The 27515-nt window shown below is 43.7% G+C and overlaps 1 protein-coding gene across 2 annotated transcripts in view; it reads left to right on the forward strand.

Moving 5' to 3' along the window:
* RFX4 (regulatory factor X4) overlaps positions 1–25696 on the forward strand; it is a 160752-nt gene extending 135056 nt beyond the window's left edge. The window contains exons 14-18 of one of the 2 annotated variants that reach the window (XM_014865835.3): positions 697–816; positions 1147–1308; positions 13351–13510; positions 15217–15355; positions 24106–25696. In XM_014865835.3, coding sequence (XP_014721321.1) covers positions 697–816; positions 1147–1308; positions 13351–13510; positions 15217–15355; positions 24106–24378 — 854 coding nt within the window. In that variant the 3' untranslated portion in view covers positions 24379–25696. The remainder of the gene's footprint in view (positions 1–696; positions 817–1146; positions 1309–13350; positions 13511–15216; positions 15356–24105) is intronic. The other variant, XM_070507197.1, reaches the window with a different exon arrangement.
* The last annotated feature ends 1819 nt before the right edge of the window (positions 25697–27515 follow it).

The following is a 27515-nucleotide window of genomic DNA, read 5'->3' on the forward strand; positions in this document are numbered from 1 at the left end:
AGGGCCAGCCCCTGGAAAAATTTTTTAAAATGATTGTTCACATCCCTTTTTATGAAATAATCTACTCTAGATTAAAAATGAAGAGTATTACTTGAGAATGCCAAATCTTTTCAATTTACTACCTTTTCTAAGAACCATGTGCTAAACGGAGGTCTCAGAAACATTTAAAGAAATAATTCAGTTGCAAATTTAAGACTTCAATTGTGCTTCTAGAATTATGTCAGGTAACTGGTAGATACCAATGACCTAGAAGGCAAAGACCCTGCCATGGACATCCTTAAAGTCCAATTGGAGAAATAAGACACACTTGTGGAAGAGATAAAAATGAAAGACACTAAGTCAACAGAAGCTGAACAAAGTGGGTGTTCACACGAGGCTGAGGCTAGTATGTATATGAGAGCTCAGAAGTATTTGGACAGATGGCTGAATGGGTGCCACTTTTGGTGGTGTCATATTAATAGATTGAACAAGGAAAAGATTCACTTGCCACAAAGTGTTAATGACACTTAGCTTACGTTAAGCATTAGGCTGAGGATACAGCAAAGAAAAGATCTGACCATGAGGAGATCACTGAGTGGGGAATGAGTGTCTTGAACGGAGCATTAGAGCACAGTGTAACATATGCTGTTGACCAGGCAGAGGGGGCATACATGAGCTGACGTGACTTACCTTTCTGTTTGTATCTTCTCTCACCAGGGTCTTTCCACCTAATTCATTTGATGTTTGATGACTACGTGCTCTACCTATTAGAATCCCTGCACTGTCAGGAGAGGGCCAATGAGCTCATGCGAGCCATGAAGGGAGAAGGAAGCACCGGTAAGCCAGCATTTCACTGGGAATTGCCCTACTTGTTAATTTGATTTGTCTCCTTACTTCTGTGCTCTGTGTTTCTTTAGCTCTGTATCCCCAAGAATTTAATTATCGTGAGCAAGTGGTGTGGAACCAATAATGTCTTTTTCTTCTTTAGGATGGGCATGTGTGTATATGGGAGTTGCCTTGCATGCCATGATGGTGATGAGAAACCATTGAAGGGTTTTAAGCAGAGGAGTGACATGACACAGAAAGAATATTTCATTTTTTAAAGTCCCTTAAAGACAACTTGCCTTGACCTTTGGCTCCAAGAACTTACCCTTTGTCTACCCACAGCAGAAGTCCGAGAAGAGATTATTTTGACGGAGGCTGCCCCGCCAACCCCTTCACCAGTGCCATCATTTTCTCCAGCAAAATCTGCCACATCTGTGGAAGTGCCACCTCCCTCTTCCCCTGTCAGCAACCCATCCCCTGAGTACACTGGCCTCAGCACTACAGGTAATGAAAGCTGCCTCAAAGGCTTTGTGTGGGGAGTTAACATTTAAAGCAAGAGCTTTCTGGAAAAATATTCTTCCCTCCAACCCCTCAAAAACAATGCCCAAACCTGAGTATCTTCCTGGATTTACGGATGACTTGCAGTTATTCATTTATTTGTCTGTACATATTGCTTATGCTTCTGTTTTCAAGTTGGCTGATTAAGTACATAATAAAATCTCTACTCCCCAAAAACTAAGCCACTGAAATGATTAAAATGATATAAAACATAAATTAATACATGGCCATCTTTGAAAACAGAAAAGGGAGCTCTCTATGAACCAGAAACTGAGCCATATCTCTGGAAAGTGGGGTAGACAGGAAACCAAATGCTAAGCCACGGTACCCACAATTGAGGCAGGGGAAATAAGTGAGGTACAAACTGATGCTGTGGGTTCCCCAAGGAAAGAGAGAGTGCATCTGGTTGGAGGTATCAAGGAATACCTCACAGCAGAGGGGGATCTGAGCCGGAACTTAATTTTAACTGACAAAGCTATAGCAGAAGGGCCTTCTGGACAGAGGACAGCATGAGCAAATGCACAGCAGTAGGGAAGTGTGGGGCCTTTTCAGGGAATGGTAAACTTTGGCTAAAATGTCAGAGGTCCATGAAGGAGTCTTAGAAGATTGGAAAGGTAAGTTGAAGACACATCTCTGAGGATCTTGAATGCCAAGATAAATTTTGGAAATGGAAAAAAAGAGATGTTACAAGGATAGTAATAGCTAGATGCTAATATCGAAATGTTACTTTATGATATGAAAAGGACCTTTGCATAATTGTCTCACTTGATATTCACAATAACACTGCAAGGCAGATATTGTTCCATTTTATGGAGGAAAACTAAAAGGGTGAGAAGGTTAAATTTCTTGTCCTGGGTACCATAGTCAATAGTAGACATAAACAAATTCATTCACTCAGACATTCCACAAATGTCCTTGCTCACAAGATGCGTGGAAATGATACATTGTATATATAATATTCAAAATGTGTTAGCTAACATATAATAATAGAGAAGGGGTGTGAGTGAGTGTGTGTGTGTGTGTGTGTGTGTGTGTGTATCCAGGATCTCACATGTTTGCTGTGGGGATCAGATGACATAGGAAAGGCCAAAGTGCTTTGGTAACAGTGAAGTGCTATCTAGATGGAAAGGGTTGCTCTTATTAATGCCTATAAAATGAGGACTACAGCCAAGAGCACCACAGGAGTTTGGAGAGAGAAGCAGTCACTTTCCTTCCCGCCTGGACTCTGGCAGGCAGGAGGGAAGCCTGCAGGAGAGAGGTGAGACTCAAAGGCAGCCTTAAAAGATGAGAAGGACTCAGCTCACAGGAGAGGAGTGGGCACGAGGAACCACAGGCTGAGACAACCTTCTGCTGGGTGGGCCCTGAGTGGGGTGGGGCAGGTGAAAAGACCAGTCTTTGTGGTGTGGAGGGCTGTGATAAGTAATTCATAATCTTTCCATCTAAACCTGCTCTACTATCCTCCCAATTACCCAAGCATCAAACCTGGGAGTCAGCCTCAAATCCTTCCTCTCCCTCAACTCCTGTATTAGTTAAGATAGGCTAAGCTGCTGTAACAAATAGATCCAAAGATGTATGGAGTTAACACAGTAGAAATCTATTTCATTCTTGCAAACAGCCCTGGCAGGGTGTTTAGGTCCGAGAGGAGGCTCTCTTTAATGCAACTATTTGGAAACACGTGTTCTTTCAATACTGGCCTTCACCATACCCAAGGGCAGTGGTTCTCAAAGTGTGGTCCATGGACCAGCAGTATCAGCTTCTCCTGGGAACTTGTTAGAAATGCTCAGTATCAGGTCCCATCACAGACCTACTGAATCAGAAACTCTAGGGGTGGGCCCAGTGATTTGCTTGACAAGCCTTCAGGTGATCCTGACACTCACTTGTTTGAGGACAACTGCCTCAGGGCTCTGTCAAGTCTGCAACCAGCTGACCGAAATGGAAAGTGGGTATGGAGGAGGGGACTCCACTCTCTTAAAAGCTGGCCTGAAATGGCACACGCCACTTCTACCTATATTCCATCAACGAGGACTTAGTCACATGGCTTCAAGTAACTGCAAAGAGAGGCTGGGAAATGTAGGATGGCATGTCCCCAGGTAGGGAATGGGGAACAGATTTTGGGGAGACAGCTAGCATTCTCTACCACACCTCCCAAGTCTAGTTGTTCTAACACAAATCTTGGCTGACCCACTCCTTCCCGTCCCACTACTGCCTTGTGGTTCAGGCCTTCTTCCCCACCCCTCGTAGACATCTACAGTGACTCTCCAGCTGGTTACCTGCCTCCAGACTCTTGTCTGTCCACTTTCACACTGCCCATTGGGCTAACTGTCCCGAAGCTTGTGCCTCCTCAAAGTGCTGGGGCAGAGAGCCCACTGCCTCACACTACAGCCTTAAAGCACTCTTCTCCAAACCGCTTCTTGTTCTCTTCCACCTCCAGGACTATCCTCCTTCTACCCTCTCATAAAATCCTGCTCGTCTTCTTTGACATTTTCCTCACCCTCCAGGTTGGAGTCATCCCCCAGACCCTCATAGCGTGGGCTTATATCCCAGCTCTACTTAGAATAGGACTATTTTCAGAATAGACCGGGAACTAAATTATACTCTTTAAAGACCAAATAGGATGAGATTGTCCTATTTAGGATGTTGTCTTTCATCCATTCACTCACTCACACGTCCATCCATTTATCCATTTATCCAATAAATATTTCTCAAGTGACTTCTCTGTGCTAAACCTTCTGACAGCTGGTGTTATGAACAAGAGAATCATGGGCCCTGCCCCTTGGGAGTTTATGGTTTAGAGGCTAGGGTTCTGATGAACAAGCAGTAGTTACAGGATAATGTATGAGTGCTATTAGGAGAAGGGCCAGGATGTTAGGGGAGCACAAAAAGGGACCTCCAACCTATATCTGAAGAGTCTGAGCAGACTGAATAATGAGAGAAAATGTAATCCAGGCAGAGGAAGTAAGTAGTACAAAGGCCTGGAGGCAAGAGAAAGCATGCCATTTTCAGGGAACTTAAAGTATATATCCTAGGAGTCTTTTTATCAATTCCTTCCCCAAAGTTTCCTCTTTCTCCAGAACTAGAGCTACTCAGAGAGGGAATGAGCAGACGCTTAAGAGCCTGTAAGGTGCCTGCCCTCTTTTGAACTTTGCCAGGGGCGGACACTTGCCAACAAACTCAGTGGCCCTTAGTCAGGGAGACTGGATTCTTCAGAATACTGAGAAATAGGGTTGTCAGTAACTGGCAGCAGATGAAACTTTGATTTCACTTTGGGTACATAGCTAGAGAGGGTCCTCCTCCTCAGTGGAAGTTTAGATTTGAGCATCACTCTATTTGTTTACAGAGATGCACCTCGAATCATGTTTTGTTTTCTACTTTAAGGAGGAAGACCATGACTTCCTCCCATCTCCCTCCCATTTTCCTTCCCTAGTGAGTTGTTGTAGTTCCTGCTTTGAAGGCTTGGGAAGAGGAGTTGTAGAGAAAAGAACAACTTTATTCACTGAAAATAAACAGGGAAGAGAACTTGAACACTGTTCACAGCTCTTCAGCTGCTCAGGGGTCCTTTCAAGGCTGGAATTAGGGGGCAGCCATCCCGAGTGCCCTGCCTCACTCAGGAAGGAATGAGGGCAGTAAGGGCAGCCAGGAGCCATATAGCTGCCTGCATACCCCCACCACCGTCCCGGGAGACACACACGCAAGTCAGTTAGTGATAATATGCTTACTTCTAAAACAAACAGAGAAATTATGTAAATAAAACAGTTCTGCATTATGAAGCAGAAACAATTTGAGTGGAACCTTTCTTGTAGTGTAGCAACATATCAAACAAGGAGACTAAGGAAATAAGGATACAGGAAGAATGTGAAGGAAAGGTGTCTAGGATCTCTTCACGACTATCATCCAGCTAGTGAGTATGCCTGGCTTTCTTCGGAGCAATTTGGAGGCCTCAAGGTATGGCGGGTGTGATAGTCAAAGCCACAGGAATATCATAAATGTGTTCAGATTTCTGCGCAATGTGTTCAAGAGTCATAAAAGTAGCTTCGTAGAAATACAAATGTGAAACAGGTTCTTTTCAGATGATTGTAACCTTTGAAGATTTTGGCACATTCCAGCTTTGTTCTCAGATATCTCCAGAGGGCATTAAAAATGTCATCCTATATAAAACTATGTGTAATATTTTTCTCAAGTACCACTTTTGAAATACTCCATTGCTAAATTAGACTGAATCTTGGCATGTATTGTGGGCCATGGTCTTGGAGGAAACATAAAGATAATTTCCTAACAACATATATGGTTTTATAGATATTACACTATAAAGGACAAATTATTTATCTATGATATACACCTAAATATTAGGAAATCTATTAAGGTAGGCTTCTTGAATTTTGGGATTTGTGCAATTTTTCATTGAACACTTCTGTAAATTGCAAAGCAATTACTGTAAATCTTATAAAATGCATTTGCCATGTTTCTTTTTTAAAAAAGTTAGCATATGTTTCTCATGCCCACTTAATTTTTATTTCTGTCTTAAAATTACTGCTTGATTTATACACCATTACTTTCCAAAAAGGTCTCTGAAGTGGTTAACAATTAAAAAGACAAAAAGCAAAACCAAACCCAAACCAGGAAGCAAGAAATAAAGAATTGGGGGAAAATTAAATGAAACAAAACACCTCTTGGCTAAAACAGTTTATGAACACCTTAAATAAAATTTTACATTATCTAGTTATTTTGTTGGGTTTCTAGCATGCTCTGAATATCACTGCTCAGATGATGAACATATTATCAAGTTTGACTTATTGAGAGTAAAGGCCAATCAGGTATCTGACACTGATCCACATATCAGTGTCTCACTTTTGATGGACACTTCCCCATTTTTCAGCCGTGAAAAATAGAACAGTATTATGTCTGCTTGGTGAGCACAGAGAGAAAATTAGTTTGTTGCGCATAACCTTCTGGCATCCTTTGATACAAGGACTAGTGAATACAAAGTAGTATAGATAATGAGTTATGACTCACTAGGAAAACAGCCACTCTTCTTGTCTACGTCTATATGTAGTCCTGTGTCCATACCTATATGTATTTCTAAATATATTTTCTTAAGACTGTATTTAGTTGTTTTTAAAAAGGGGGGTAAAAGAAAGTGAAAGGAAAGGAATATCAGGCACCCAAAATTGAACCCAATGCATGGCCAATTCTGATTGGGTTTGTTAAAGTCTATGGCAACACCATGATAAGAGACTGGTTAAAGGATTTCATCTCAACAGGTTTCCACAAGGTAAAATCTAGCCCAATTATCCACTTTTCGCTAACTTTGTGGGCTTGCCACCTCCCTGATGGCCCAGCAAAGTTCAGAAGCCTTTAGGAAAGCTGGCTCTTTTCCTCCTCAGGAGCATGGGAGGTGGTACCAAACTGAGCAGCCCACTTAACATGACATTGGGCCACAATTCTTTAATGTCATTTAAAGCAAAATGTTAAGTTCCCACTCTCTCTGGGTCAGGCCATGGAAAGGTTCTAAGACCTCATTTATGATGTCATTTTAAGTATCCCCTCCTTCAGCAATGACAATAAAAGTTAACTATTAAACTCATGTTTTCAACTTCCCACCATGGGTTCCCTGCAACACAAAACTAGCAAATTAAATCACTGAGATGCTAGGATGCCTAAAGAAATAAAGGCAAATTCCTCATAAATGGCCCTAACTGTAGAACATCTGGCCTGCCCAGCTGCGTTTTCTCTACATGAGTTGAGGATGTAACAAAGATAACTGGCCCCTAGTCTTCCCAAGTAACAAAAGCTCAGTTATCCCGAGGGCAGCTAAAGTGAGTGGGATATGGTGGACACTGCGGCCCTTCCACAGAGCCTGTGATGACTCATGGACAGAATCTCAGAGTTGTCACTGCCAGTGAATTCCTCCTCCTCCACCCCTGCTGCTTCCTTTTCTTTAAAGGAATGGCATTAGGAAATATAAACTGGGATTGAAAATAAATTGTTGAATCTGCTCTTGTCTTCATACCATCAAGGTCTTGGCTTGGTGTTGGGACCTTTGGATTCGCTCATTCCTTCATTTGTTCGTTCATTCATTCAGTAAATATGTATACTGTGTCTAGTCTGTGCCATGTCCTAGGGGTACAAAAGTGAAAAAAATAGGCATAGTTGCTACCCTCATGATACTTACATTCTGGTGGGTAAAGGAGTCAATAAAGAAGGAAACCACCATGTAAATATAGAATTTCAAATAGTTCTAAGTGCTATGAGTGAAAATAACAGTGTGCTATGCAATAGTGTAAAAGGGGGACCCACCTTAGATGGTGGTCAGAGAAGGCCTCTCTGAGGAGGTGATGTTTATCTGTGACCTGAAGTACCATAAGGAACCAGCCACATAAGTGTTGGGAAGCGGAAAAGAACATTTTAGGTAGTGGGCAACAGCGCGTGCACAGGCCTGAGGCAGAGAAGAGCCTGGCAGAGTGAGGACTGACCAGCGTATACAAATGACGGGGAGGGTGGCAGGAGAGGATGTTGCAGAGGTAGGCAGGGGCCAGATCAGGAATCAATATCTCTCTCTGGGAACTGAGTCTTTTGCTGCCCCTGGTGAGTTCTGTCAATCAGATTTTGGCCATGGAAGTATTGGTAAAGTGTAACTTGGGTAAACTATTGGTCAAGAGGTTTTCAACTTCAGGTATCTCCTTAAGCACAACTACCTTGAGGATAGATGATAGCCAGTGGGGGATGTATACATATATGAAACCTTTCCCTATCTCAGGCTTGAAAGTTACTGGAAATGTTTGTTTAATATCAAACACTGTCAAGCAACACTGTTCAAATAGAACTTTCTGCAATAATGGAAACATTTTTGTTCTTGTTTTTAATGTGAGCTGCCCAAAATGGTAGAAATAGTCACTTGTGGATACTGAGCACTTGAAATGTGGCTAAGTACAACTAAGGAATTGAATTTTTAATTGTATTTAGTTTTACTTATTTTAAATTTATACTGGCTATCACATGGGCAGGGCAGCTCTAGAATCTAGACGTATTTAAAGGAGCCTATTTATCAGGAAGGTACTAACAAAGACTTAGGTTAGCTCAAAACCTAAGCAACATCTGTCACGGTTCATAGAATCCTAGTGGGAAAGAGGTTCAAGTGATTTAGTCCAAGATCTGAAGGAAGGTATGGCCAGGCAGACTAGGAAGCAGTCCAAATGTTCACAAGTCTGTACCAGAATCTCACAACTACTGATTTTCAATGGCCCTCAACATGCAGGATGCATGACGGGAGACAGCGTATCATAGAGCCTTGCTACTCAAAAGTGTGGTTCATGGACCAACAGCATCATCATCATTTAGAAGCTTGTTGTAAATGCAGAATCTCTGGCTCAACTCCCAACCTACTGAATCAGAATCTTCCTTTTAACAAGATCTCCAGTGATTCAAATGCACATTCAAGTGTAAGAAGCAATTGTTGTGGAACGGCTTTGCTGGTGGGCAGATGTGGGTGCAAATCTGAACTCTGCCACTTAACCTGACCAAGTCTTGGGCCTCAATTTTCTCACCTGAAAAAGGAGGTAATAACTACCTAACTCTAAAGGTTGTTGTGAAGATTCAATGAATCAATGTATAAGAAAAACTAGCACGAAGTCTGGGTTATGGCAGAAGATCATTCATTCATTCATTCAACAAATCATTATTCATTGCCTATAATATTTCAAGCACCCTCCCTGTCCTGTGTTTAAAACCCCTTAAAAGAAAAAGGAAAAAAAAAAACAACCTGGGGAAGAAGAATGTTTTGTTGGGGATGCGAAAGAAAGAAAATGTTCCTTTCTAGAGGATTCAGTACTATAATGTGAACAACAACTTATCTTTATAGGATTCTCAAATCCTGTAGGATCTTTACAGGATTCTCAAAGATCAGGCGGTTTCACCACTATCCTCAGACTTTTAATTAGGGATAAGGGAATGGGGAGGGGAGAATAAGAGAAAGATATGGGAACTAGACAAAAAGGGAAAGTTAGTTATTGTTTTACCAACAAATAAAAAGCATTAGAGCTGTCTTAAAAATTAAGCACAAACTGTTAACTGCACAGATTTTCTTTTATTAGTTTCCTTAAAAAAAAAAGCAGCAGCAGTTCTCACTGGAGGTCCCACTGGTAGGAAAGGGTATGCAAGGGGTGTTCTTTTCTGCTCCCCAGGCAAAAAGGGTTTCTCACCCAAGCCAGTAGGTGTTAATCTGCTTAAGCCTGCCTGAGTGGATCTGTTAGATTGCTGGCACATGGCCATTTAGGGGTTTTGTTTCCCAGACCACAGGAGCCCATTTTTCCAAGAGTTTCACTAGCTTTTTGTTTGATAACGTCTATTTCTAGCAGCATTTACTCCTTCAACAACAAATTCAATGGAACAAAAATTTACTGAACACCTACTATTTGGCAGACCCTCTGTTGGGGATACAGAGATGAATAAGGAACAGTTGCTGTGCTCCAGGAGCTCACACAAAAGTAACTTCTGCTGCATTCTCTCAGGTGATGGCTATTATCACTGTGTCTTCCTACTGCTTGGGAAGAAAAAAAAAAAAAGAAAATCCTTTGGCTTCCTTAGCTGCCCCTTTTAAAAACCCACTGACCTCACTGTGCTCTCCTGAGGTCCCAGGGGCTTCAAGGGTTAATTACTTGCTTGCTGTGGCTGGTTTATTGTTCTCCCAAACTTCCCACCCCCGCCTCCAATTCCATTTCCAATTGTAAAATTTGTTTAATATATTTTAATAACGTTTTTCTTTTCACAGAGGCAATACACATTCATTATAGAAAAATACAGATAAGCAAAACAAAGAAAAAAATTTTTAAACCACACTCAATCCCACCACCAAGAGAGATAACTTGTTTAATAAAAAGGGTATTTTTAAAAATTATAACAGTAATATAATTTCATATGAAGTTCAAAATATAGAGGAGGGAAATCACACATAATCCCATCATCTGGAACATGGTCATTTTGGGGGTTTTTCCTTCCAGTCTTCTTGCAGTTATTATAAATGATGCCTACACACAGCCTGCTAAAGTCATTATCTTTGGGGAGGAAAACAAGGTGTCGATGTGCAAACCAGAAAGGTACTTTTAAGCCGTACTGGTGGATAAGGAGACCTGTGATTTTACAGAAAAACATATGTAGTAGTTTGCTGTAATTAGTCAAATTACTGTTGCTATTCAAACGTTTCAATCCTGGTAACAGAATCTGACCCAAGAAACTTGTCTTCCTTGGACTCTGAAAGGGGAAGTATAGAAACTTCTACTTTAAGAAAGCATGAATTTTCTGGGGCTGGCCCCGTGGCCGAGTGGTTAAGTTTGCGCGCTCCGCTGCGGCAGCCCAGGGTTTCATCGGTTTGAATCCTGGGCGCCGACATGGCACTGCTCATCAAGCCACGCTGAGGTGGCATCCTACATGCCACAACTAGAAGGACCCACAACGAAGAATATACAACTATGTACCTGGGGGCTTTGGGGAGAAAAAGGAAAAAAGTAAACTCTTTAAAAAAAAGAAAGAAAGCATGAATTTTCTACTGAAATTTCTACTTTAAGAACACCTGAATTCATAATGAAGCGTGCCTGAATATCATTGAAAGCCTACCACGTGCCAGGCTCTTTGACATATGTTATCTCAGTTAATCCTCACAATAGTCCTGCAGGACAGACACTAGTATCCCTACTTTACAAATATGAAAGAAAGGCTCATAAAGTTTAAGAGGCTTGCCCAAGATCTTACAGCCAGGACATGGCAGAACTGGAACCCAGAGCAAAGAGACATTATGGTAGACAGAGTGGAAGGTGTGTGGCAGACTGGGGTTCAGAGCCCCACTGGGCCACCCACTCACTGTGGGACCCTGGGCAAGTTATTTAACATTCTAAGTTTTCCTGAACTGGACTTTTATGTGACGCCACTAGCCTGCGATTAGTGTGACATAAGGAACAGTCCTAAGAATCCAGACGCAGAGGCCATTGTAACGGTGTTGTTGAGGACACTGGTGAATATCCACAGTTGCCTCTCTGTGAGGACATCTGAAAGAAATTCCTGTTTGATCTTAATTCCAAGGACAGTATACCCCTGAGCAATTTGTTTACTATCTTATGGCTCCTAACTTGTCAGGTTTCCCTTTTAGCATTGGCTCCTGGAAAACTCTGAGCCAAGTTTAAGGCCCACCAGTAGGAAGAATTTGGACCTTCAGAGTATTTGCCTCATTCCTGATTGCACTTTTTGCTCCAATTTTATGGTAATTTCTTCTTTCACTCCCACTGTCACATTATCTTCTTGAATCTTCTGTATTCCTAACCACTCCCTTAAATTCTATTAGATTTAACTCTTGGCTTCCTCATCTATGAAGTGGGGATAATATTTCTTTTAAGAGTAGCTGTAAAGCACTTAGCATGGTGCCTGGCCTATATTAGATGCTCGGTAAATAGTGTCTCCTTTCATGCTCTTGGAATGAATCGCTGGCACTTTATTAAAAAAAAAGGACATTATTTGCATTCCAAAAGATTCTCCAGTTTACAAAAGGGTTCAATACAGAGTTCTTTGAATAATAAGCAAAGGTATTTAAAATAGGATTCCACTGTCACCTCCCTTTAAGGGTATTCCTCACCGAGTCTCTGTCAGATCATTGGCACAGTGCTGATCCACCAACTTTTCACTTCCCCCTGCTACTCCATATCAATGCAGCTACTTGTGTGCTATTTGCAAAGTCCTTGGGATGGAATGGACTGAATTTTTTAGATGAATATCTTTATCTTCCCAGCAGAATTTTAAGATAAAAACGGTCTGCTGCAGAAAATAGAGGAATGGAGAACCAAGTTTTCTCTTTTACTGCACCTTAAAAATGGCCTCCCTTAACCAATTCTTCAGTTTTCCATGTGCCTACAGGGGGGTGTTGAGTCCTATTTCCTCTGCCTTCTAAAATAGTTTAATTATCTCCACTATGTCAATATTCTCAAACTTACCAGAAATTAAGTTGGTAATTTAATTAGCACTATTAGAGATTTCTTAAATTACCATTTTTAAAAAATTCTAACCATCTCATAAAATTCTTAAGCATCTTGAAGCTTTTAAATTTTGTCAGTTTCTTTTCCCAGTCCTCTTGAAAGTCCCAGCACTTTCAAGGTATCCAATTAAAAAGTAAATTAAGGGAATTAATAATATGTATGGAATAGGTCACTGTTAAGGTCACTGTCTAATAATCTTCAAAAAGACCTGGGCAGGCAGAGCCCAATAATCTACTTATGTTTGCTTAAAGCAGTTTGTTGGATCCTTAACACCTGTTGAGCTGAGCGTGGAAAAGTTATTTTGCTGGACCTGTCTGAGCCACATTACCCTGAGCTTTCTTTTGTCCTCTCTCCTTCCTTCCCTCTTTCTCCTTCTTCCCATCTTTCCTTTCCCTTTTCTCCCTTTTAAAATTTGTATTGAAAGTCTTGTGGCCACCGGGCTCTGTGCTAAGCACCAGGATCTAATAGTGGGCAAAATGACAAGGCCCCTACCCTCATGGAGCTTACAGTCTGGTGGTGGTGTTGGGGGGAGTAGGCATTAACTAAATCACATTCATTAATGAGTATAAGATCACAAATTGTGGTAGGCACCATGAAGGACTGTAGTGCAGCATGGGATCTGACTTAGTCAGGGGTTACGAGACAGCTTCTCTGTATTGAGATATGAAGAAAGAGTGAGTACTCAGGGAAAAGTGACGGTTCTAGGCAGTAGAAACTGCATGTGCAAAGGCCCTGTGGTGCTAGGAATCATGGGTACTCTGGAAAAAATGAAAGAAAGATACTGTGATTGGATCAGATAGAACAGCAGTGGGCAGAGGCTACTTCTGGTGAGGTCGGCAGGGACAGAGACACATGCTTTGTAAAAGATTTTGGCTTTCAGCTTGAGAGCAATGAGAAGCCACTAAAGTGCTCTAAGGGAGAAAAGCAGATGCAAGAACTGTGTTAGTGACTGATGCATCTTAATTTGTCTCTGCAGGAGCGATGCAGTCATATACATGGTCTCTTACATACACAGTGACAACGGCAGGGTCCCCAGCTGACAACTCCCAACAGCTGCCCTGTATGAGGAGTACTCATGTGCCTTCTTCCTCCGTCACACACAGGATACCAGTTTATCCCCACAGAGAGGAGCACGGGTAGGTGACTTTTCTGGGATGTTGCCTTACTTTTACGTTTGATTTTAAAAAGCAGGGTTTACTTAGCGGTTGTTTTCTCAAAGAACAGGCAGAGCACCACTCTTTGTTGAGTCCTCGCAGTGTGCTCAGCACTGCACCGTGTATAACTGTCTCATGTCCCCACAACAACCAGGTGAGGTAGGTGCTAGCAACCCCCCAAGGTCACACAGCTGGTAAACATGGGGCCCAGACTGAGCATCTTTCTGCCTCAGAGGCCTGTTCTTCCCTCCCATTCAGCAGTGCCCCAGGTGGCTCTTTGTGCCCTTTGTCGCCTTATAAAGCTTCATGGTAGGGCTGCGTCTTTTATGACTCGATTAGAGGAGCACTTCCCCACCTGAGGGTGGGAGGTCGCTGGAGGGCAGCAGTTATTAACGGGGTCCAGGGAATCCCGGTGGGTTCCAGTGGTGCTTTGGACCCTGAATAAAGAAATCATTCATTTTGCCCATATTTTTTCAAATCTATATAGTGATGTTGCTGTGACGAATAAACTACTAATCCATTTAAAAGCGTTACCTGAATCATAGTAGCTTTTTGCCATTATGCTTTGTCTTTATCGAAAGAAACTAATCTCATATTATTTAATGTGCAGTGATCTGAAAAACACTGATGATGTTAAAAGGGGCCTTTATTCCCCAGAAGGCGAGAGACTGCTGTGTGGGTGCAGTGAGCCCCCAGGCCAGGTTTCATCAGGCCAGCTATGGGGGAGGAAGAGGGCTTCCAAAGTCCCCTCCACGCAGTGGCCCAGGGTAACGCAGCCAGGCGGCGCCCCTGAGGGTGTGCGCAGGCCCAGCTGCTGGTTTACTTGGCGTTATTTTCATAGGTTCAGGTGCCCCGACCAGTCAATGGGGCAGCCATTATTTCCTCAGGGGGCCTCCTAGACTATTATTTCACACTTTTGGAATAGACTGTGAAAACTGTTTGAGAGTTTTTTGATTCTGCAGGAACAGCAGAATAGACACCCACATGGTCTCGTGTCAGCAGCTTCGCTGTAAGGATGTTATTAAGAACAGTGATAATAATATCCTATGTCTTCAGAGGACTTTGTCTTTCATAGAGCGTCCTCACATATCTGACCCTCAGAATAACCGCGTGCAGCACTTTTACCGATGGGAGAAATGAGCTTGTGAGTAGCCCATGATCCCACAGCTAGAAAGTGGTGGAGCCAGGCTTAGAACCTGGGTCTCTGATGCCTGGTTGACTGTGCCATGGTGTTTTCCCCCAGGAGAGAGCTCCCAGAAACATGCCACATCCTTCCCCGTCATGGGGAAGCAGAGGTCTGAAAAATATAAAAACATAAATTGCAAAGTAGTTTCTTCTTTTTTCCTGTTTGACTTCAGGCTCTAATATGAGGCTTTTTAACACAACAGGAGTAGAGATTTCCATCACTAATTACGTTTTGCTCAGGGCTGGCCTTCGTTCCCTGAGCGCTCACTGGGTGGTAAGGGAGGTGTGCTGAGGGGAGAAGAAAAATCAACCTGGGAGTTTAAACTTAGTACAACAGAGCCACAGAGTGGAAATGGTAAGAATCCAAAAGAAGAAAAGTGGGAAAAAAAGAAAGAAAAGAACAAAAAGGAAAAAGGAGAGGTGAGGTTGATTTTTAAAGGTGTCAACCTGATTGGTTCTCCCTGCTATTATTCACAATATTCACTGTGCTTAATGCGTTTCAGATACACGGGAAGCTATAACTACGGGAGCTATGGCAACCAGCATCCTCCCCCGATGCAGAGCCAGTACCCGGCCCTCCCTCACGACACAGCCATCTCTGGCCCACTCCACTACTCCCCTTACCACAGGAGCTCTGCGCAGGTGAGTTGGTGGTCCTGCTTGCTTGCCCAGGCCTTGGTATGCTTGGTGGCAGGTCTAGTCAATTTAACACAATTAGTAAGTACCTTCTGTATACTGTGCATGCACTTGTGTGTTACCAGGGAAAGGATGGTCTTTTCCTGAGTGCCATTTCTACCCTCTGGTGGCTGCCCACAGTGGGTGTTCAACCAGCATTCATGCTCCACTTTCTCTGACACGTGTGGGTGCTGACCCATTGTCTTTAGTTCCGTCTTCTCTTTGACCTCTCCAATCCCAGGATCCAATCAGCTGCAACGTCTGCTGCCCTTTTTCAGGCTCAGATTGGACCTTTTGTCTCCTTTCGCATCACCCTTCTCCTGGTGCAAACCCTCATGAAGTCCTATCAGGACTATTAACTCGGCATCATTCCAACTGGTCTCTCGATCTTCCTTGTCTCTTCCCTTTCAGTCCAGCCCACACATGTAAGCTTACCAGAAGAATCTTCCTGAAGTGGACCCTTTGTCAGATCGTTCTCAGGCCACACATTTCCTTTAGCTCTTCACTGTCTAACAAACCAAATTGACCCTCTGTGGCCAGTGGTGAATGGAAATTGTGGTTGCACATATAACATCAGTGTCAGGCACTCTCCTTGTCTTAGACACCTTCCTGTGCACTGGCCTTGACATAACTGGTCATCAATTCCATTCAAGTCTGCATCCTCAATGCCTGTCCTTGCCTTGGTTCAGGTCTTTCTCTAACCTAGATGATGACAGAAGCCTTTCTATCTGTCTCTGTGTCACTAAACAACTCTGGTCCATTCCCTACACTGAAGCTAGAGGAATCTTTTGGAAAAAACCCAACTGGCCATAACACTCTCCCTCTTTCACATGTCATTGCTTTCAGAGTCAAGTTCAATTCCTTAGCACGTCTCTCAAGACTCATTACCATCTGGCCTTTGCCTGCCTTTCTGGCCTGCCAGCCCCTGCCCCCCATCTTTGCTCCAGCCATGCCAACCTGCACGCATTCCCCTATGTCTTTGCAGATACTGTTCCCTCAGGCTGAGGATTCTCTTCCCCAACCTCTTCTGCTTCTTGTTCAAGACAAGCATCTCACTGTCTTTGTGGCATTTCCTGACACTACCCCCTTCCTTCCTCCAGGACCTTATTAGGTGCCACTCCTCTGTATTCGCATAGCACCCTGGGATTTCCTCTATTGGTAACACTGATCACACCTTGTTATCATCACTGACTTCCCTGACTCCTGCAGGGGACCCCAAAGCTCCCGAAAGGCCAAAATTAAGTCTACTATCCTCAGGTCATAGGCCATGGCACCTATCAAAAAGAAGAGTTGACTTTTACTGAATACTGGCACTGTGCTGAGCACTTTACACAGCCTCATGGTGACCCTCGCAGAAAAGGAAGTGAGAGTAACTTGCCTGAGGATTTGAACCCAGGCAGTGTGACCCCGGCTGGCCAGCTCTCAAGCACCAGCCTCTGTCACCTCTCATATGTCAGCATTCACTCAGTGTGTATTGAACAGATAAGTAAACAGGAGGTGAGGTCAGCATAAACAAGTGTGGTGTCCCGAGGACGCTCACTCCATTCTGCAGGTGTGGGAGCCACAGTAGGTGTAGGAGCCAGGGAGAGGCAAGATGAAAGCTATGCTTTAGAAAGAGAGCTCTCGAAGCACTCCTAGGCTGAACTAGAAAGCGGACTGGGAGAGGCAGGGAGCTCTGCTATGAAGCACTTGCAGGAGTCTGAAACAGAAATGGCAGGACTTGAGCTAGGGTGGAGGCCGCAATTACATCAGCTGTCAGCACACAGACTTGCCTCTGAGGGAGGGCACTGAGGAGAATGTATCCACAATACACGGGCACTCAGGGCAAACAGGCGTCTGTTTTGATTTCCATCTGCAGTACCAAGGGGAGCCCTGGTATAATCCCCAGACAAGCCAAGGAGTTGATTCCACTAAATCATCACCTGGGGCATTCATTATAGGTCTCCAACTGCGTCACACAGAGATGCCAGCTCCTGAGGTACTGCTTCTCTTGGGAGCAGAGTCTGTGCTCCTCACCGTGATCCATTAAATGACTGCCTAGCTGCTGCCATAGACTGGGTCACACTTAACATAGTCTAAGCAGCTCATTCATTCATTCATTCATTCATTCCACAAACGATTGTTGGGTGCCTACTATGTGGCAAGCACTGCTCTAGCCTTTGAGAATAAATGCAGTGGCGAATGGGACAGAAGGTGCCTGCTGTTGGAGAGCTCACGCTCCAGTAGGAGACACTAGCCTAGGCAACACTGGCAAGATAAATCAAAATCCCAAGCCACAACTCCCAACATTATCTTCCTTCTTTCTTCACTCCCTCACCCCTCCTCATGATATTTCTGGAGCTGGTTTTTCTGGGGTGATATTTTTAAAGCCATGGCCATAAAAAGAAGCCAAGGTCTCCTAAAGGCCCATGTGGTCCTGGCGATCAAAGATAGGTCTGCAGCATCTACTCTGGAAACAACAGGCCCCCTCTGCAGCACTGTCATTGAATAGCTAGTCTTAATCGAAGGGCCAAGCACTAAATGAAAACCCACGTTGGAGCCCTTTGAATCCAGAGCAGGTGTGAGAGGTGACAGGGTCCCGGCAGACTCTTCACACTGTGCCCTGTGGCTCTTAGACAAGGCCTTTTGACACCCTCTGACCCCCACCGCACAGTCACACTCTGCACTTTATGGTTAAGCCTGAGTCTCGATTTGTACGGTGGGGTGGGGAGAAGTTAATGATATCACTTCTCTGCCCAGGTGGATGGGTGAGGTCAGCGCTTCTCCTGAGGAAGGTACTGTCAAAGACAAAGAATCCTTTGTTTTGTTTTTTATTAACATGTATGCATCAAGCACTGTTTTAGACACATGCACATACACAGAATCACTTAATTCTCATAGTAACCTTGGCAAGAAGGCCTTTTTCTCCAGTTATTAAAGATGAGGAAAGAGCCTCAGGAGGTCATTTGCCTCAGGTCATGTGTCCAGCAAGTGACAAAGCAGACTCAAATGCAAATTCTCCACCTCCGGCCCCAAGCCAGGGTGCTGAACGCGACACACTGGGTGTGTTTGGGAGGGTGGAGGAAATTTCAAGAGGTTACCGCAGCTACTCTCAGTTACCAAAGAGAAGAATCACACTCCCAAGATTCTTTCTTTCTTTCCTTTCCTGGGACTTTGATTTAAGGTTGAGCATTTAGGGGAAAATCCACTGCAGGGCTAATCAGTTTTAGCTTTCCAGAGCAGAGTTCAAGCTGTTCCAATCCCGAGTACTGAATATCACACTTCATTACATCAGACTCACTGCGGGAAAGAGCAGTCTGAACTAAAGAAAGACCGCAATCGTAGAATATGGTTAAAGAATGGAACTGGTCATCAGCACAAGAGTAACTGAAACTAACTTCTGCAAATAAATGCCTGCCAGGCTTGCCCTAAAGAACTGATACAACACATCTGTCAAGTGCAGTAATTGCATGCATCCCAGCATTTATGTGCTCAAAATAATGTGAAGTCATTTGTTTCTTGAAATAGAGTATGTATGTGCCCTTGTTTATACTACTTATTTGCATGGCACATGCTTTCTGCCTGGGTAATACAAGGGTAAACCTCCAGCCCTGCTTGAATCCTCATAATTTCTGAATTAGTGAGTCCAGATGAATGAGGTTTCACAGTGTAAGGTTTGAATTATTTCAGAAAAACACCGTTCTGGCAACTATGCTGCACTTGTTCACATCAAAGTAAGTGAACAAGGGATGGTGTCGGCTGCCCCTTCCTAGGTTCTTCTTTCTCATGCCTGGCCAAAAGAGAAAACAAATGAGACCAAATGCATGGCTACAAAATATTTCTGAGCCTCGTTCAACAGCCATTCCTGGAACTTCTACCCTGTTAGCAGCCATGAATGTGAACTGGGCCCTTGAGCTCAAAAGCCCCGTGATCAACCAGAAGCTGTATGGCTAGAAATACACAGAGTCAACTAGAAAGCTGTTCTTTATTTCTCATTTGTATGGCCAAGGCCCAGCCTTGCCAGCCAAGCACACGTCTCTCACAGAATCTCCAGCAGCCCAGCCCCAGGGCCGGTGGGTCCTCCATCTCAGAGCCCAGTGACTGCTACAAAGTTTGCTTAGGGTGCTCCACTTTGGGATAGCATCCTGGGCCAAAAGGAATAAAAATCAGTCCGTCATAGTGGTGTAAGCTCTCTGACTGGAGAGGCAGGCTTCCTGGGTTCCAGTCTCAGCTCTGCCTCTGATTAACTCTGTGCCTCAATTTCCTCATTTGAAAAATCAAGATAATTACAGTACCTATTTCATACGATTGTTGCGAGGGTTAAGTGAGTTAATAAAGGTTAGAATAGGGCCTGGCTCATAGTTAACACTATTTGTTTATTATTATTATTATCCTTTGTAATACCAGAGTTATTATATTTTGTGTAATTATAGAATTACCATCTGCTTCCCTCACTATACTAGCTCTGTGAAGGCAGGGACCAGGTCCTTTTGTTTTCTGACCATTATATTCCCAGGACCCAGAACAGACTTGGCCCTTAGTGGGTACTCAGTAAATACTTGTCAATGAAATGAATGAATGAATGGATCCTTATTCTGGTACTACGTTGCTGTGTGACCTCAAACAGATCATTTCCCCTCTCTTGACTTCAATTCCTTCATCCTTAAAATGAGAGGTAGGACCAGATGGTTAGTCTAAGTCTCTTCCTGTCATTAATAGATGATGATCCCCTGATTTGAAGAAGAAGAATATTAATATTAGCTAACCCGTTTTGAAGACTTAGTACATGGGAGTTCTGTTTCACATTTATTCACTCAATTAATCCTGACCCTAAAAGCTCAGCATATGTGGACTGTCTGGCAAAGATTTTTGGGGAGCTATGTCCTCTTCCAGAAGAGGCTAAGAGGAAGCCTGCCTGGGGTGGGCCCACTGGCAGAACTGTGGAGCAGTGAGAGCTGCCTTTCATAGGAAAACAGTTTGTGCTCCTGACTGGGCCACCTTTCACCCCTTGCTCAAGTAGCAGCCCATTTGGTAAGGGTCAGGGATAAAGGGCTCATTCTTCCCTCTCCATGTGCAGGAAAGTCAGCCCTTGGTGTGGGGAGTTGTTTCTCAAAATAGAACTTCCTAATATGGTTCCAAAGAGGCCCAGAGTCAATGACAGCTGAGATAGACTTACACCATAGCCATTTGACGGAATCTTTGACTATATATGCATACACACACACACACACACACACTCTCACACACATATGTGCCCACAAGCACCCCTCACACACCTCTCTCAAAGGCTGAGAACTGGTGACTTATCTCCATTTTAACACCAGTAGCGACAGCGTGTGATTTGACCTAGAAAATGGTAACTTCCTGTTATGGGCCCTCAACAAAAAGCGCCTTTATTCTGGGCAAGAGCTCTCCGGACCCCAGGGTTTGTGCCCAGCATGCTTAAGGACCCTGCATGAAACCGGATGTAAAGTGTGAAAGGTGAGGCGGGTGCCACGGGCCAGCCTTGGCCACTCCTGCCAGACTAAATAGAAGCTTCATTGGTGGCGTTAATCACCAAGCCGAGGCAGTGGGCACTTCAGCCTCTCATCTTTCAATGGTCTCTTCACCACGGGGAAAGCGAGTCACTGACTCATTTGCAATTAGCTGACCTAACAGGACAGAATTTTCCATGCCGGATTCTGTGGTAACAGAATTTTATTGTCACTTTGGAGATATTTTGAGCCAGTCTCATTTCCAGGCAATTACTCTTTTGAGTCTATGACACAACCCCTGGGCACAGCTGCATCTAGGGTCTTTGATTAGGCACAAAAGCCACACTCTCTTGGGTTCTGTGGGAAGGAGGCTCCAAGTCCATACTGTGACATTTTACCTACACAAGCCAAAGCAAGTGAAGGCTCTGTCTTCAAGTTGAGGCCTGGTCAGAATCGGAAGACCTTGTTGTCTGTAGGAGAGGAGGGAGCTTAAAGGAAGAGTGACAGAGATTAAAGTTTAATGGGCTACATTCCAAAAAAGGAGTGTCTTCCTCTCCTGCGGAATTCAGTTGTGGTAGGTCATGCCTTGTTTGGGCCAGTCAGATTGATGTGGAGAAAAAGCTCTACCCCAGGACTGGGTTTTTATGCCAGCTATTACACAACCTTTCCATGTGACTTTGGGCAGGGTGCTTCTCCTCATGGGTCCTAGTTTTCTCATGTGTACAACACAGGGTTGGATTATATGATCCCTAAGGTTCTTTCCAGTGGTAACATCCCAGTGTTCATTCACCAAATAGTTACTTAGCACCTGCTAGGTGCCAGGCATCATTTCAGATGTCTGGAATATGGTAGTGAACATGACAAAGCCCTTCCAGGAGCTTATGAATATAAGCCAGTGGAGACAGCTCGAAGCAGGATGGTAAGATCCTGACCTGAGGATCATGACCTGACCTGAGAGGCGGAGGGGGGAGCATGTAGCTTCTTGACATAAGATAGCCAGAAAAGTCTCTCTGAAGAGGTGACATCTGAACTGAGATCTGAAGAATGATAAAAAGGCAGCCATGCAAAGAGCTTGGGGGTAGGGGTGCTAAAGAAGTGTTCTAGACCGAAGGAACAGGTAGGACAAAATTCCCTGAGATGGGAACCAGCTTGGCATGCCATAGGACCTGAGAGGAGGCCTCTGTGCCAGGGAGGCTACCATGAGGTGAGGCCTCATGCATTTAGGCTTACTTGAGAGGATATCAGGAGAGGGATCCAAATTTTTGGAAAAAATTAAAGACCATTTTGTAATATTTTTCTTTTTTTCTTTAATACCATCTTTTTTTTTTAAGATTTTATTTTTTCTTTTTCTCCTCAAGAGCCCCGGTACATAGTTGTGTATTTTTGTGTTGTGGGTCCTTCTAGTTGTGGCATGTGGGACACTGCCTCAGTATGGCCTGAGGAGCGGTGCCATGTCCATGCCTAGGATTCGAACTGGTGAAACCCTGGGCCGCTGAAGTGGAGTGTGCAAACTTAACCACTCGGCCGTGGGGCCGGCCCCTGTAATATTTTTCAATATTACCTGTTCAATATCTGGGATCTTGTTTTCTTGGGCAGGGCCCAATCTTACTATGGTCTCTTTGGGATTTAGATTGGGTCCTGGGCTGGAATCCCACTGCTGAGAGTCCACCATGGCTGCCATACAAACAGCATCCTGGAGATTCCCATACTGGGTACATGGGTATACTTAAGTGTTTCTGATCTGATTTGGGATTATGAAAGCCTTGGTATGCTGTCTATAGTCTCCTTGGCAAGAGCCCTTGGTGCCTTCTCCCTTGAGCTATGCCCTTCTTCTTCTTTCCTACCTGTTCTTTTGGCTGTGAAGTGATCACACGTTGCTATGTAAGGCATGCTGTCCTATGCAGGACAAAATCTTACTAAGGGAAGTTGGAGCCCTCTTTCTTGACCTACAGATAGCTGGTTCTCTTCGCATGCTTTGGGCCTAACTGCCTTCCCCTGCTCCCCTCATGCTCCCAACTCAGAGGCAAAATGGCTTCCTTTGGCCCCCTTGACTACAGGGAGCAGCCACTGTTGTCATAACCCCTTCTCCCGGCTGTCTAGGCTTCAGCCTGTCTGTCTCCCTCACAGGAGGCAGCCTCCCACCTAATCCCTCAGGGCTCCACTCTCCAACTGTCAGGGAAGACAGATGGGGAGCAGAAGAATTTGTACATTCACACGCACACTCTCTCCCTACTCGCTGCCCTTGCCATCCTTGTTGACTGGCTCCTGTCCTTGTTGGGGTGGCCTTTAGCACAGCAAGGAAATTTTTGTGTTGACTGGCCTGCAAACTGAGAGCTCTCAAAGGGAGCCCAGAGCTCCTCCCCTTCCTTCCCTCTGATTGTACTAAAAGGGGCTTATTTGCATAGCTGTCTTGGAAACTGAAAAGAATGTAAAAGAAGCAGCACTTCAGAGGCGCTTCTCTTATTCCTAATTCTTTCTACAACTGCTTCCCCTCTTCCTGGAGCTACTAACACCTGTTCTGACCAGCACAAAAGCTCCCCTTTCCTCCCCTCTCAGTTGGCTTATCTTCACTTCTTCCTTCACATTCACACCAAGCCCAATAATTTACCATTTCCTGCTTGTGTATCTTCCAGGACTTCAGTGAATGTGAACCAAAAAGAGAGATGTTCTCTAAATGATAGGCACTAATAATAACCTTCGAAGCTGTTGACTTGCTTCCTCTTCAAAAGCCTGCTTCTAGGCTGCAGTTCATAATTGAATTCAACTGTAAAATGCTATTTTTAATAATGTCATTGTGTTTTACTTGGCAGTATTGTTCTCTTGGTTGATGGAGTGGGAACTATCACATCTCCCAAACTAATGATAAAACTCCTAACCATCCATATCTATTTGGACATGCTGTTATTCGTGTACACACACACACACACACACTCTCTCTCTCTCCCTCCCTCTCCCTCTCTCCTGTATTCCCAGTGGGGCTATTCCTTCTTTTGGGTTTAACTTCCCAAGACATTCCAGATTAGGAGCATGAAGTCAGTATTACTGGTTGAATACCAGCCCAACTCTGGCTATGAAATCCTTTTCATTTCTCCTATTGGATACTTCCTAGACCAAGGTTCAGTCTTTCAGAAGTTCATTCATTCCTTCCCACCAACTTTCATTAACAGCATCTTAACTTAAAACAAACTGTGAACATGACTGATATTGTGTATATGCAACTTCAAGCTAATTTTAACTTTGTGGAATTTCTTTCCCCTCAACAAGTACCCTTTTAATAGCCCCACTTCCCGGATGGAACCGTGTTTGATGAGCAGTACTCCCAGACTGCATCCTACCCCAGTCACCCCCCGATGGCCAGAGGTGCCCACAGCCAACACCTGCTACACAAGCCCGTCTGTGCATTCCACGAGGTATGGAAACTCTAGTGACATGTACACACCCCTGACCACGCGCAGGAATTCTGAGTATGAGCACATGCAACACTTTCCTGGTTTTGCTTACATCAACGGAGAGGCCTCCACAGGATGGGCTAAATGACTGCTATCATAGGAATTCATATTTAATATTAATAATAATTAATAATAATAATAATAAACCCATACCCACCCCCAGAAGACTTTCTCTCTATACATCATAACTCATGGACTATTCCTAGGCGTCCATTTTCCTAATGAGCGTGAGACTGGGATTCAGTGTGGGATAAATAAACTTTAGTTCAGAAACAGGACTCACTAAAAGTCAGTGAGATTGGGTTCCTGTAGCCAAGCCAGACCTGACTGTTTCTATAGAGCACTATCTCGGGCAGGCCAATCTGTGCCTTTTCCCTTTGTTCCATGATTTTGCTTTGTGTTGGCAACCACTCCCAGTAAGCTACTTATTTTCCTGTTGACAAAAGCTCTTTAGTCTTGAAGGATAGATACTGGAGACAGATCTGGTTTGTGTTCTTGGATGGGCACATAATTTACCAAGAGCATTCACCTTTCCATCTATCTGTCATTTTACTGTACAATGAACAGCCCTCAGATATGTTCTACACATCCTTTCTTCCTGGTGGTGTCATTACTGGTTCCTGGAGCACCAGGGCTAAAAGGAGGTTTCTGGAAACTCTAGATTCCCCGTTACACTCATGTCAGTCACAGTATCTGCATTGTCTTGGAATGTAAGCACTGTCTAGAGGGAAGGAAGAGGCTGGTTCTGTATGCCTTAAGTTGATTGAGGTTTGTAGGGGACTGGTTCTCCTACACACAAGTATTTGTCCTAAGTTTGCACAATGGCTAGTGTCAGCAAAAGGCAGGGGGGGGGGTTTAAGTTCTGTAAGAATGTGGATTTATGGCACTGAGTATCACACTCAGCTCTGCTGTATTACCTTTGTGAAACTGGATGGACCAAACATTAGCTTACCAAGCACCAAGTGTGAAAATGACTTTTGCAGTTCCTCCATAAGACTATAACAATTTCCGACACTTTGATAGAAAAAAAAAAAATTCAAAGCTGTGCCTTTGAGCCTATACTATACTGTGTATGTGTGGAAATAAAAATGTATTGTACTTTCGGAAAATTTTTTCGTAGGCATTTTTCTGTCAGATTTGTAGCAATTTGTGAGGTTTGTTAGAGATTAACATAGGTTTTCTTTCTGTATTATAAAAAGCACCAAGCAATTATGGTGGACCTATTACCCTATGGGTAAGAAATAAATGGAAATATGACATCGGATGTTTTAGCAATTGTTCTGTAAATAAAATCTTTGATCACACCATTCAGTGTGATAATCATGTCTACAGCTAAAATGGAAATAGTTTTATCTGTACAGTTGTGCAAGATATGGTTTCACACTCAAATAAAAAGTATTGAAATGACCTGCTTTATTCATTTTCATTTTGCATTTGATATGACCTGTGTGTGTGTGTGTGTGTGTGTGTGTGTGTGTGTGTGTAGGCAAAACAAAACTAAGTGGTCTTGTACGGTTGTGTTTCTTCAGTTCCCCATCATCTTGTCATAACATAATCATTAAAATTTGGATAGGCCACACATGAAGTCCTTAAACAACAATTTAGTACCTGTGGCCTGACTGAGGTTTGTAGCGGACCAGTTCCACATACGAGGATTTGTCTTAAGGTTGCATGATGGCTGGCATCAGCAAAGGGCAGGAGCCTTTCGGCTCTTACAGGGAATAGTCTTCTTCAGGACCAGCATCACTAAGAGGTTCCCCTGGTACTTCATTATGCTTTAATGATCACTAGGTGTAAAGATATTTCAAGTGCAGTGCTTTAAATGCTAATAAACTCCTGGAACAGAACAGTAACATTACTGAATACTTAATAAGTATCAACAAATTCTTCTCCAGCACTGCATTTTGATTCTAGGGCTGAGGAGTGAGGATATAGAAGGAAAATGATTAAATGTTTTGTCCAAATGCTAAGAGTCTAGGATTTATGAGAAATTCAGGGCCACAGATTTCCAGAAATGGCAGTAGTGACTATTTTAACTAAAAGGCATGAGAATTAGACAACTCAACTTGCATTTTGAAAGATTTAATTTTAAAGCCAAGCTCTTACTTGCTATTATATAACCTATTTATACCTGAAAATGATTTTAAGATTAAAATGATATATTTTACATAGCATCCCCCTAAAAAAATTTAGCTATGTTGTTCTACCAAAGGAAAGTACTAGATGTTGGATTTCACTCTCTGAAAGTCAATTAATTTGATCTTTCGGCCACAATCCGTTAGCTGGCTTTATATGAGGAAAGCAAGGGAAGAGGAAGAATGAAATTTCAGATTTAGTCACTGTATAAAATAAACCTGAGGATAACCAGACCTGTCGCTCTCTTACAGTTCAAAGCTAGTGCTCCATAAATGAAAGGGTGTAGAAAGTCTGATTTTTTACTTACTAAGCACAAAAAATTAAGCAATTGTCAAATTTTCTAGCCAGGGAGCAGCAGCACATAACAACCGTGTACAAGTAACAGCCAAGCTCATTAAATGCACAGATCTTGAGGTAAAAACAGTCACAATCAACAAGGGCCTGAGTCCCAGAGAATAGGGTGGTCACTCCAAGAACTTTGCAGAGGAGAGAATGTGTGCCGCCTTCTCACAGCACAGCCAGGAACTGGGAGTCATCAGTGCCACAGGAAGAAGGCAGCTTTAGATGAGGGCAAGTGGTCACTGGGCATTCTCTCCAGAGCACAAGGCACCAATCTCTTGGGAGCTGAGAGTACTGCGTACGTTCCCAATTGTTCTAATAAACCTTCAACTTCAGAACTGAGAAGGATCTGATTAGGAAAAGACAACAGATGCTGTGAGCTCATGACTCAAATGCACCTTCTCTCTCTCTGATGGTTCCTAGCCAGTCACCAGAATGGGAACGGGCAAGGTTGGCAGCTGGGAGTGGGGCCAGTCACTTGTCAGAGGAAGAACAGAGGAGTCTTGGCAATAAAGGGACACTCCCCTCTTTAGGACTCTTTCTGAAAAGGACTCTGCCAGCTTGAAACTGGCTGAAGTCATGAACAGCAGCCAGGATGGCTCACCCACGTCGCAGGCCTGTGGTGTCCTCGGCATCCATCCTGCTGTGTCCTTTGTCAGGCCTCTCGTATATCCCAGGTCTGGAAAGAAAGGGAATCTGTGGCCCCTCTGAGACTGCAACCCAGTCTCAGACCAATCAAAAATGTTTGCC

The sequence above is a fragment of the Equus asinus genome, chromosome 4 (assembly GCF_041296235.1).
Source record: "Equus asinus isolate D_3611 breed Donkey chromosome 4, EquAss-T2T_v2, whole genome shotgun sequence".
NCBI lineage: Eukaryota > Metazoa > Chordata > Mammalia > Perissodactyla > Equidae > Equus > Equus asinus.